At 41.6% G+C, this 12,449-nt stretch overlaps 1 protein-coding gene across 2 annotated transcripts in view; it reads left to right on the top strand.

The window, feature by feature from the left end:
* Nucleotides 1-12,449, top strand: part of LOC126354192 (N-acetylneuraminate 9-O-acetyltransferase) — a 254,852-nt gene that overhangs the window by 132,282 nt on the left and 110,121 nt on the right. Inside the window, exon 8 of one of the 2 annotated variants that reach the window (XM_050003646.1) lies at nt 2,485-2,673. The exons of the other annotated variant lie outside the window; for it this stretch is intronic. Within the exon in view, the coding sequence (XP_049859603.1) occupies nt 2,485-2,673 (189 nt within the window). The remainder of the gene's footprint in view (nt 1-2,484; nt 2,674-12,449) is intronic. 2 annotated transcript variants of the gene reach the window in all.

Below are 12,449 nucleotides of genomic sequence, written 5' to 3'. Positions count from 1 at the left end.
CTTTGCCTTTCGTGGGCAAGTGCTCTACCAACTGAGCTATTCAAGCACGACTCGCACCCCGTCCTCACAGCTTTTACTTCTGCCAGTACCTCGCCTCGGTCCGGCACACAGTTTTAATCTGCCAGGAAGTTTCATATCAGCGCACACTCTGCTGTAGAGTGAAAATTTCATTCTACCAGCAATCCCTTTTTCCTCAGGTTGCCTTTGGTACAAGTCAGTGCCATAATAGTCACTGGAGATTGCTGTGGTCATTAGAAGCTGTAGGCAGGCCCTCGAACATCGTAAGAGCCACCAGCCCCTGGAGAGCCCCGTTGCCTTTAAATGGCTCTGTGCTCAGATCCACCTACTCATCAGACAGTGGAAGCAGGAGTGTTGGGAACATTATGTCTCCACCATTGGAACACAAATGTCTCCTTCCCAGGTTTGGACCATGCTCTGACGACTTTATGGCTGTCAGACCCCTGCAGGTGTACCTGGAATTTCTACACATGGAATTGTTTCTGCCGATTCAGACATAATCACAGAGCTTCCTGCTGAGTATTTGCTCGCACCTCTGCATCTGAAATTTACCGCCCCGCCTTTTCTCACCTCAAACAGTTGGTGAAACGACAACACCTGTCTTTTGCTCCACGCTACCCTGAGCCATGTAATGCTTCCTTCAGTGACTCGAAATTTCTCAGTGTCCTTTTGACTGTCCTGACACATCCCCTGGTCCAGACCACATCCATTCCCAAATGCTTAAATATCTGTTAGTGGATTGTCAGTGCAACCTCCTTACAATATTCAACCAAATCCGGACTGTTTAAACTAATTAGGTCTCCAGTCCATATACTCTTCTTTTACTCACATCATTTTGGTTGTAATGACTATGATGAAACTTCGTGTTGTATTTTTCAGTGATGGGCTACAGCTTTTAGGTGCCTCAGTTTTATCTCACTTTCATCCATCTGACTGGAGTCATTGTCATGCATAATTTCAAACATGAAGACAAGTTCACTGATCCTGGAGCTCAAAATTCTTCTTTTCTTGTTTCCCATAATTTTACGTGAATTTTCATTGAAACGAGGGACTGATATGTATCACATGTGCCATATTATCATGTACTCATAAATTTTTAGGAGTAAGTTGATTTATCATACAGATGTCATTTTATTTTGCTTTGAAATTAATCTTATTATCTGTGAAATTCCTTCCAATACTGGGTAGGTGGTCAAAGATATTTTTATGGCTGAATATCTCACATTTTTTCTGTGCAACACTAAGGCTGAGTGGTGATTATTGCAAGTCATTTCCCCTTGTACTATTCTATTTATGAATGTTGTTATTGTTTTTGAATTATGATGATTATGGAAAACAAACATTATAAGACAGTAAATGTAATGTGAGGCAGTTGTCAGTATACCCAACTATTGAAAGAACTTAATGGTTTCCTTCCAGTTGTTCTGCAAGCAGAATGTCTGGAAACTCACCATTAATTAATTGCACCAAGAAAACTTGAGAGATCATACAGTAAGAACTGTTTACAAGAGGTCCTAGAAGGGAGACAAAATATTATGTTTATTACTTGCTTTTGTATGATGAACACTTTCTTGCACGATGAGCTGTCCCATAATATGATGCTGTGGGACTTAAGTGAATGAAAATTGAAAATGTAACTGAACTTTTTCACATTTTCATCTTTAAAATCTGCTTTTATCCATAATGCAAAATTTGAAAATGCCTGGATGTTTAAGATGATCTGTAATATGTGACTTCCATTTCAGGTTCTTGTCATGTAAATTCCTAAAATTTACAGTGTTGTTTCATTTATTGATTTACTTTCAGCCCACAATTAGCCCTTGTGCAGGTTGGAATTGCATTTACCATTTTTGTCTTAAGTTTGTGACAGTCTATTTGTAGAAATTAATTTTTGATAAAATTTTACTTGCTTTTTATAAAGGATCTGTTAGGTGAAGAAATACCAGTCACCATGAAAAGTACACTAAGTCCATAAGGAGATTACAATACTGAAATATTAAACCTGCTGAGGAATGAGACTGGTTTCAGAGTTCTTGCCCTGCTGATACGTGTATTCTGTACAGCAGCTGTACCAACAATTAGCTATTTCCTTTATACCATTAATAATTCATTCCTACTTGTTCGTGTGACACTTGGCATGTTTGCTTTGCCACACAGGCAACTTTTCTGCCAACTGCCTCTTTTTCCCTCTCCCATGATGTAAGGTGATGCTCACTTTGCTAACTGCGTAGGGGGAGCCTTCTTATATAAATAATTATTTTAATGTTGCATAATAATATTTATTGCAAAAAGATAATTGATATTGTCATAACTATTGTAATTTTTTGGTGTCTGTTTTACATGGAAGGTAAAGAAATGGTTCATAATTACTTTGTCTTACTAAGGACATAAAACCTATTTTTTTTACCATTCATAATAACCATTGCTACCTATAACATTTTAATTGATTTTATATGGTGTTTTTAGTTTCATTATTGGTCTGGGATTAATGACACGTCGGTGGCTGCGTCAGTTGAAAAGTTCACCGCCAGTTACTTACACTCCGCTAAATGAACAGAGTGCAAAAGTTGCTGCCGCTGAATCTGATTTGTACATAATAGTCACATCACTTGCACGCATGGGGATTATTATGGCATATTTTTTTCTTTGTGACAGGTTAGTATGTTGTGTTACACTTTATTATGAATTAACTGATAGACTATATTTTAGAGCGGTAGGTTAAATGTGAAATAAGTGCCTAAAGATTGTTATAACCTCTTGAAACAAACACAAATAACTGAGAAATGGAAAAAAAAAGTTTTTAGTAATTTAAAGCAGTAAAGTTTAATGCCATCTGAATGAGACAAATGTTGATGCTTACTGGCTGCATAATACAGCACCCTATTTCACATTTGCATTCACTTATAAAGCAATCTGTAAGGACATATTGTGAGTGGCTTGGAGAACACTGTATGTCAATTTGTATGGTAGGAGACAAGTATTAAAAAGGTGATGTATTAGTGGCACTGTAATTACAAGAATAAAAATATAATATTATTTATAAATGTGATCATGAATTGACATTTTAATATGTTATACACTGAAGAGCCAAAGAAACTGGTACACCTGCCTAATATCGTGTAACACCCCTGCGAGCATGCATAAGTGCCGCAACATGACGTGGCATGGATTCGACTGATGTCTGAAGTAGTGCTGGAGGGAACTGTCACCATGAATCTTGCAGTGCTGTTCATAAATCCGTGATAGGATGAGTGGTAGGAGACCTCTTCTGAACAGCGCATTGCAAGTCATCCTAGAGATGCTCTATAATGCTCATGCCTGGGGAGTTTGGTGGCCAGCGGAAATGTCTAAACTCGGAAGAACGTTCCTGGAGTCACTCTGTAACAATTCTGGACGTGTGTAGCGTTGCGTTATCCTGCTGGAATTGCCGAAGTCTGTTGGAATGCACAATGGACATCAATGGATGCCTGTGATCAGTCACGTTGAACAATTCTCTTCAGTCGTTGTTGGTCCCGTTCTTTCAGTGTTCTGGCCGCAGCGATGTTGGAGATTTGATGTTTTACTGGATTCCTGATACTCGTGGTACACTCTTAAAATTGTAGTACGGGAAAATTGCCACTTCATCGCTACCTCAGAGATGTTATATCCTATCGCTCGTGCGCCAACTATATCACCACATTCAAACTCACTTATCTTGATAACTTGCCATTGTAGCAGCAGTAAGTGATCTAACAACTGCACCAGACACTTGTTGTCTTATATAGGTATTGTCAACTTCAGCGCAGTATTCTCCGAGGCTTCAGTGTACTGAGTGAGTGTCAGAGCACGCACCTGAAGGTCCAGGGCTCATTACTCAGTCGAAGGATTTTTCTTTGTTTTTTGTTTATTGCTGTACCTCTTGCTGTGATTTGTGAAAATGAAAGAAATTGCAGGCTGCACAGTGGTCTGGAGTCCACATTATACTGTAGTCACCCTGTCCTACTGGTAAGTCAGTACAGAGGCCCTGGAAAGCAACATAACATAACTTCCAGTAAGATCATGCCTATTAAGGCACTGTGGTGTTAAAAATAATCAATATTAAGGACAACTTTACAGTTCAAAACTAAAGAAAAAGAAACTGACTCAGTTCATAACAGTCCACAGAAAAACTTGTAAATTTCAGATTAATAAAGTAATTTCCTAATAATTCTCAATTTCTGTTACTGTTTATGAAGCTTAGTGCTACTTTTTAGATAGAAGTGTAATTGATGAACCTCCTCCACTGTTTGGGTATTTCGTGATCATGAGAAACCCATCCACCATTTCATTATGATAAAGAATGGTGACTCACCTGTGGTTGATCAGTTTGTGGCATGCAGGCACACATAATAGCATAGAAAATTGTACTAACTTCAAAGTGAGCTGTCACCCTCTATCTAGTCCTTTTGTGGTAACAGAAGAAGAAAAAATTTTTGCAAATAAGAGGGGTGATTGTATAAGACAACGTAAAGTATTGCGAATACAAATGAGGGAAGCTAGGTGGCTTTAAGTACAAAACCAGAAATAATAATGGGGATAGAGCACAAGAGGACTTTTTTTTTAGGGGGGGGGGAGAGGTTGTGGAAAAGGGAACTACAATACTAAGGCTGGAAAGGAGAGGGTCTTTGTGATTTGGAATGGGTAACAGCTGTCAAAGTGGAAGTACTGTGGACCCTTGGTGTATTAGATGTGGATTAGTGTGGTTTCAGTTGCCTGTATGGGTTGTGTTTACATGAGGTGGTGGAGGAGGGAGGGGGGGGGGGGGGAGAGAGAGAGAGAGAGAGAGAGAGAGAGAGAGAGAGAGAGAGAGAGAGAGAGAGAGTGAGTGAGTGAGTGAGTGAGTGAGTGAGTGAGTGAGTGAGTGAGTGAGTGAGGAGGTGGAGGAGGGAGGGGGGGGGAGAGAGAGGAGAGAGAGAGAGAGAGAGAGAGAGAGAGAGAGAGAGAGAGAGAGAGTCTATTGTTGATGAAGGACTTAGTGGCTGATAGCTTTAATTGTGAGAGTCTTTCTGTTGTGCCTACCTGCAACTCAACATCTTTGCTATATAGTGAGAGTAGCAACTTTACTTTTCATGATATTGTTAGATGTGGGCAGAGGTGTTAGTGAAGCCATCAGAAAAGAGGAGATCAATATCCTAGAAAATAGTTTGTCAAGTTGAGAAAGATCAGCTAAAGTGGATTTGAAAAATTGTGGTAATGGAGCAAAGACAGAGGCTATCCATGCCTCGGGTTCAGCACATGAATATGTTACTGAAGCAAGCAAATATTTGGAGACATTACATAGATAAGGAGTATTCCTGTAGGTGGCCCATAATCATGTTGAAATTAGGAGGAGGAAAATGCAAATATCAGTGACAATTCTATAGGTGTGACCTTGAGAGGATAAATAATTATAGGTTGTAGATATGGTTCTTGGAAAGTTCATGTTCCTTGTCAGCAAACTCAAGGACACGGAGATGAAGTAGAGGGACATCGCATCTGCAGTGACAAGCAAGAAGTCTGATGGTAATATAATAGGACAGGAATGGTGGAAGTGCATTGAAGAATTATTAGTGTCATGGATAAGAAAAGGAAAGTGTAAGAAATTTGTTTGAGATTCTAGTCAAACTAGGAAGAGAGAATTTGTTTGGCATGGTTTTAAACAGGCACATTGGGGAAATCAGTTGTAAGACGAAAGCTTGTGAGCTTGTGGAGTTTCAGGAACATGTTGAAGCTCTGCTTACAGTAGGTTGCACGATTGGGGTAGGTATAAGATTTCCCTGAAATGTTTTTGATTGGTCCTTATTTTTTGATGTGCCTCCGGAACTCGTATTGGCCTTCTACAGTGGGAAATAATGGTTAATGGTTAGGTTTGTGAGCAGAGGTGTTGGGATATTGGTGGGAGCCCCAAGCCACCCAGTCACTGTAATTCATGACCACCATCATGGAACCTATGGCAGTGGAAGGAATGGTAAGTTCAAAATTGTATTTTTTTTTTTTTTTTTTTTTTTTTTTTTTTTTTTTTTTTTTTTTTATTGTGAATAGCTGTTTGCTCGAGGGTGGGTGGATAGAGAATCGTGACTGGATGGTGGTTGGAACTGGTTAGAACAGAATTATTTGTCTACTTTCAACCAATAGTAGGGCAGGTAGCAAACAAATTTGTACAGATAAACAATTGCCATAAACTGTTCAGGAAGTGCTTTTTAGGCTCTGTAATAGATGATACACTCCTGGAAATTGAAATAAGAACACCATGAATTCATTGTCCCAGGAAGGGGAAACTTTATTGACACATTCCTGGGGTCAGATACATCACATGATCACACTGACAGAACCGCAGGCACATAGACACAGGCAACAGAGCATGCACAATGTCGGCACTAGTACAGTGTATATCCACCTTTCGTAGCAATGCAGGCTGCTATTCTCCCATGGAGACGATCGTAGAGATGCTGGATGTAGTCCTGTGGAACGGCTTGCCATGCCATTTCCACCTGGTGCCTCAGTTGGACCAGCGTTCGTGCTGGACGTGCAGACCGCGTGAGACGACGCTTCATCCAGTCCCAAACATGCTCAATGGGGGACAGATCCAGAGATCTTACTGGCCAGGGTAGTTGACTTACACCTTCTAGAGCACGTTGGGTGGCATGGGATACATGCGGACGTGCATTGTCCTGTTGGAACAGCAAGTTCCCTTGCCGGTCTAGGAATGGTAGAACGATGGGTTCGATGACGGTTTGGATGTACCGTGCACTATTCAGTGTCCCCTCGACGATCACCAGAGGTGTACGGCCAGTGTAGGAGATCGCTCCCCACACTATGATGCCGGATGTTGGCCCTGTGTGCCTCGGTCGTATGCAGTCCTGATTGTGGCGCTCACCTGCATGGTGCCAAACACGCATACGACCATCATTGGCACCAAGGCAGAAGTGACTCTCATCGCTGAAGACGACACGTCTGCATTCGTCCCTCCATTCACGCCTGTCGCGACACCACTGGAGGTGGGCTGCACGATGTTGGGGCGTGAGTGGAAGACGGCCTAACGGTGTGCGGGACCGTAGCCCAGCTTCATGGAGACGGTTGCGATTGGTCCTCGCCGATACCCCAGGAGCAACAGTGTCCCTAATTTGCTGGGAAGTGGCGGTGCGGTCCCCTACGGCACTGCGTAGTATCCTACGGTCTTGGCGTGCATCCGTGTGTCGCTGCGGTCCGGTCCCAGGTCGACGGGCACGTGCACCTTCCGCCAACCACTGGTGACAACATCGATGTACTGTGGAGACCTCACACCCCACGTGTTGAGCAATTCGGCGGTACGTCCACTCGGCCTCCCGCATGCCCACTATACGCCCTCGCTCAAAGTCCGTCAACTGCACGTACGGTTCACGTCCACGCTGTCGCGGCATGCTACCAGTGTTAAAGACTGCGATGGAGCTCCGTATGCCACAGCAAACAGGCTGACACTGACGGCGGCAGTGCACAAATGCTGCGCAGCTAGCGCCATTCGACGGCCAACACCGCGGTTCCTGGTGTGTCCGCTGTGCCGTGCGTGTGATCATTGCTTGTACAGCCCTCTCGCAGTGTCCGGAGCAAGTATGGTGGGTCTGCCACACCGGTGTCAATGTGTTCTTTTTTCCATTTCCAGGAGTGTAGATCAAATAAATGTAGATGATGAGAGAGTTGAATTTCAAGAGGATTGTACAACACACTTTAGACAGATATGTACCAACTGAGTTGTGAGGAAAGGGAAAGGCCCACTTTGGTTTGATAGGCATGTTAGAAAGCTGATACAAAAGCAAGGACAGCATCACTGCAAGTTTAAAAAGAAGCAAAGCCCCTCATACAAACAAAAGCTGATCTAAGCCAAAAATAGTATAAATATCACCATGTGTGAAGCATTCAGTGAACTCAAAAGTAAAATCCTGTCTAGCAACTTGAAAGAAAATCATAAGAAGTTTTGATCTGAGATTAAATCGTTAAATGGATTGAAGCTGTCTGTCTAGGAACTTTGTGACCATAATGGCTTCAAAACAGTGGACGACACAGGGAAGGCTGAAATAACAAATGTCTTTGTTCAAAACTGTTTAATTTAGAAAGATACTACTGTGGTGCCTCCTTTAAATCATCATACAAATGTCAAAATGACAGATATCAAAGTAAGTGACCATAAGATAAAAAATCAACTGACGTTGCTCAACACAAGAAAGGTTACTGGACCTGATGAAATACAATATGCTGCATCGAGTATGTGAAAGAACTTTCTCCTCTTATTGCAGCAATGTAGCGTAGGTCACTGGAGGAGCAAAGCATTCTTAATGATTGAAAAAAAGTGCAGGTCATTCCCATTTTCAAGAAGGGTCGTCAAACAGATGCAGGAACTATAAGCCTTTATCTCTGAAGTTAATCTGTTGTAGAATATTGGAACATCTTTTATGCCCGTATATTAAGATACTTCTGGAGACTGAAAATTCTCTTTCTAGGAATCAACGTTAGTCAACGGGGTCCAAAAAGCAGTAGATACATTATGTGATCAAAACTATCCGGACATCCCCAAAAACAAATATTTTCCATATTAGGTGCATTGTGCTGCCACCTACTGCCAGGTACTCCATATCAGCAACCTCATTAGTCATTAGAAATTGTGAGAGAGAAGAATGGGGCACTCTGCGTAACTCACAGACTTCAAATGTGGTCAATTGATTGGGTGTCACTTCTGTCATATGTCTGTACACGAGATTTCCACATTCCTAAACATACTTAGGTCCACTGTTTCTGATGTAATGTTGTTGTTGTTGTTGTTGTGGTCTTCAGTCCTGAGACTGGTCTGATGCAGCTCTCCATGCTACTTTATCCTGTGCAAGCTTCTTCATCTCCCAGTACTAACTGCAACTTACATCCTTCTGAATCTGCTTAGTGTATTCATCTCTTGGTCTCCCTCTACAATTTTTACCCTCCACACTGCCCTCCAATGCTAAATTTGTGATCCCTTGATGCCTCAGAACATGTCCTATCAACCAGTCCCTTCTTCTTGTCAAGTTGTGCCACAAACTCCTGTTCTCCCCTATTGTATTCAACACCTCCTCATTAGTTATGTGATCTACCCATCTAATCTTCAGCATTCTTCTGTAGCACCATATTTCGAAAGCTTCTATTCTCTTGTTGTCCAAACTATTTATTGTCCATGTTTCACTTCCATACATGGCTACACTCCATACAAATACTTTCAGAAATGACTTCCTGACACTTAAATCTATATTCGATGTTAACAAATTTCTCTTCTTCAGAAACACTTTCCTTGCCATTGCCAGTCTACATTTTATATCCTCTCTACTTCGACCATCATCAGTTCTTTTGCTCCCCAAATACCAAAACTCCTTTACTACTTTAAGTGTCTCATTTCCTAATCTAATTCCCTCAACATCGCCAGACTTAATTCGGCTACATTCCATTATCCTCATTTTGCTTTTGTTGATGTTCATCTTATATACTCCTTTCAAGACACTATCCATTCCATTCAACTGCTCTTCCAAGTCCTTTGCTGTCTCTAACAGAATTACAATGTCATCGGCGAACCTCAAAGTTATTATTTCTTCTCCATGCATTTTAATACCTACTCCGAATTTTTCTTCTGTTTCCTTTACTGCTTGTTCAATATACAGATTGAATAACATCGGGAATATGCTACAACCCTGTCTCACTCCCTTCCCAACCACTGCTTCCCTTTCATGCCCATCAACTCTTGTAACTGCCATCTGGTTTCTGTACAAATTGTAAATAGCCTTTCGCTCTCCATATTTTACCCCTGCCACCTTTAGACTTTGAAACAGAGCATTCCAGTCAATATTGTCAAAAGCTTTCTCTAAGTCTACAAATGCTAGAAATGTAGGTTTGCCTTTCCTTAATCTTTATTCTAAGATAAGTCTTAAGGTCAGTATTGCCTCATGTGTTCCAACATTTCTATGGAATCCAAACTGATCGTCCCCGAGGTCGATTTCTACCAGTTTTTCCATTCGTCTGTAAAGAATTTGTGTTAGTATTTTGCAGCTGTGACTTATTAAACTAATAGTTCGGTAATTTTCACATCTGTCAGCACCTGTTTTCTTTGGGATTGGAATTATTATATTCTTCTTGAAGTCTGAGGGTATTTCGCCTGTCTCATACATCTTGCTCACCAGATGGTAGAGTTTTGTCAGGACTGGCTCTCCCAAGGCCGTCAGTAGTTCTAATGGAATGTTTTCTACTCCCGGGGCCTTGTTTCGACTCAGGTCTTTCAGTGCTCTGTCAAACTCTTCACGCAGTATCGTATCTCCCATTTCATCTTCTTCTACATCCTCTTTCATTTCCATAATATTGTCCTCAAGTACATCGGTCTTGTATAGACCCTCTATATACTCCTTCCGCCTTTCTGCTTTCCCTTCTTTGCTTAGAACTGGGTTTCCATCTGAGCTCTTGATATTCATGCAAGTGGTTCTCTTTTCTCCAAAGGTCTCTTTAATTTTCCTGTAGGCAGTATCTATCTTACCCCTAGTGAGATAAGCCTCTACATCCTTAAATTTTTCCACTATCCATCCCTGCTTAGCCATTTTGCACTTCCTGTCGATCTCATTTTTGAGACGTTTGTATTCCTTTTTGCCTGCTTCATGTACTGCATTTTTATATTTTCTCCTTTCATCAATTAAATTCAATATTTCTTCTGTTACCCAAGGATTTCTACTAGCCCTCGTCTTTTTACCTACTTGATCGTCTTCTGCCTTCACTACTTCATCCCTCAAGGCTACCCATTCTTCTTCTACTGTATTTCTTTCCCCCATTCCTGTCAATTGTTCCCATATGCTCTTCCTGAAACTCTCTACAACCTCTGGTTTAGTCAGTTTATCCAGATCCCATCTTCTTAAATTCCCACATTTTTGCAGTTTCTTCTGTTTTAATCTACAGTTCATAACCAAGAGATTGTGGCCAGAGTCCACATCTGCCCCTGGAAATGTCTTACAATTTAAAACCTGATTCCTAAATCTCTGTCTTACCATTATATAATCTATCTGATACCTTTTAGTATCTCCAGGGTTCTGATTAATTTATGCTCTGTGCAAAATTCTACCAGACGGCTTCCTCTTTCATTTCTTACCCCCAATCCATATTCACCTACTACGTTTTCTTCTCTCCCTTTTCCTACTCTCGAATTCCACTCACCCATGACTATTAAATTTTCGTCTCCCTTCACTACCTGAATAATTTCTTTTATCTCATCATACATTTCATCAATTTCTTCATCTGCAGAGCTAGTTGGCATATAAACTTGTACTACTGTAGTAGACGTGTGCTTCGTGTCTATCTTGGCCACAATAATGCGTTCACTATGCTGTTTGTAGTAGCTTATCCGCACTCCTATTTTTTTTATTCATTATTAAACCTACTCCCGCATTACCCCTATTAAAGTTTGTATTTATAACCCTGTATTCACCTGACCAAAAGTCTTGTTCCTCCTGCCACCGAACTTCACTGATTCCCACTATATCTAACTTTAACCTATCCATTTCCCTTTTTAATTTTTCTAACCTACCTGCACAATAAGGGATCTGACATTTCACACTCTGATCCGTAGAACGCCAGTTTTCTCTCTCTCCTGATAATGACGTCCTCCTGAGTAGTCCCCACCCGGAGATCCGAATGGGGGGCTATTTTACCTCTAGAATATGTTACCCAAGAGGACGCCATCATCATTTAATCATACAGTAAAGCTGCATGCCCTCGGGAAAAATTATCGCTGTAGTTTCCCCTTGCTTTCAGCCGTTCGCAGTACCAGCACAGCATGGGCGTTTTGGTTTGTGTTAAGAGGCCAGATCAGTCAATTATCCAGACTGTTGCCCCTGCAACTACTGAAAAGGCTGCTGCCCCTCTTCAGGAACCACACATTTGTGTGGTCTCTCAACAGATACTCCTCCATTGTGGTTGCATCTATGGCACGGCTATCTGTATCGCTGAGGCACGCAAGCCTCCCCACCAATGGCAAGGTCCATGGTTCATGGGGGGATGTGATAGTGAAGTGGAAACATGAAGGGACACATACTGCACAAAAGCATACAGGCTGACCTTGTCTGTTGACTGACTGAGACCACCAACAGTTGAAGAGGGTCGTAATGTGTAACAGACAGACATCTATGCAGACCATCACACAGGAATTCCAAACTGCATCAGAATCCACTGCAAGTACTGTGACAGTTTTGCGGGAGGTGAGAAAACTTGGATTTCATGGTCGAGTGGCTGCTCATAAGCCACACATCATGCCAGGAAATGCCAAACGATGCCTCACTTGATGTAAGGAGAGTAAACATTGGATGATTGAACAGCGGAAAAATGCTGTATGGAGTGACAAATCGTGGTACACAATGTGGTGATCCGATGGCGAGGTGTGGGTATGGCGTATGCCCAGTAAACATCAT

Source organism: Schistocerca gregaria, chromosome 3 (assembly GCF_023897955.1).
Source record: "Schistocerca gregaria isolate iqSchGreg1 chromosome 3, iqSchGreg1.2, whole genome shotgun sequence".
NCBI lineage: Eukaryota > Metazoa > Arthropoda > Insecta > Orthoptera > Acrididae > Schistocerca > Schistocerca gregaria.
Note: the sequence above shows the minus strand (reverse complement) of the source record. Positions and strands in the feature narration are given on the sequence as shown.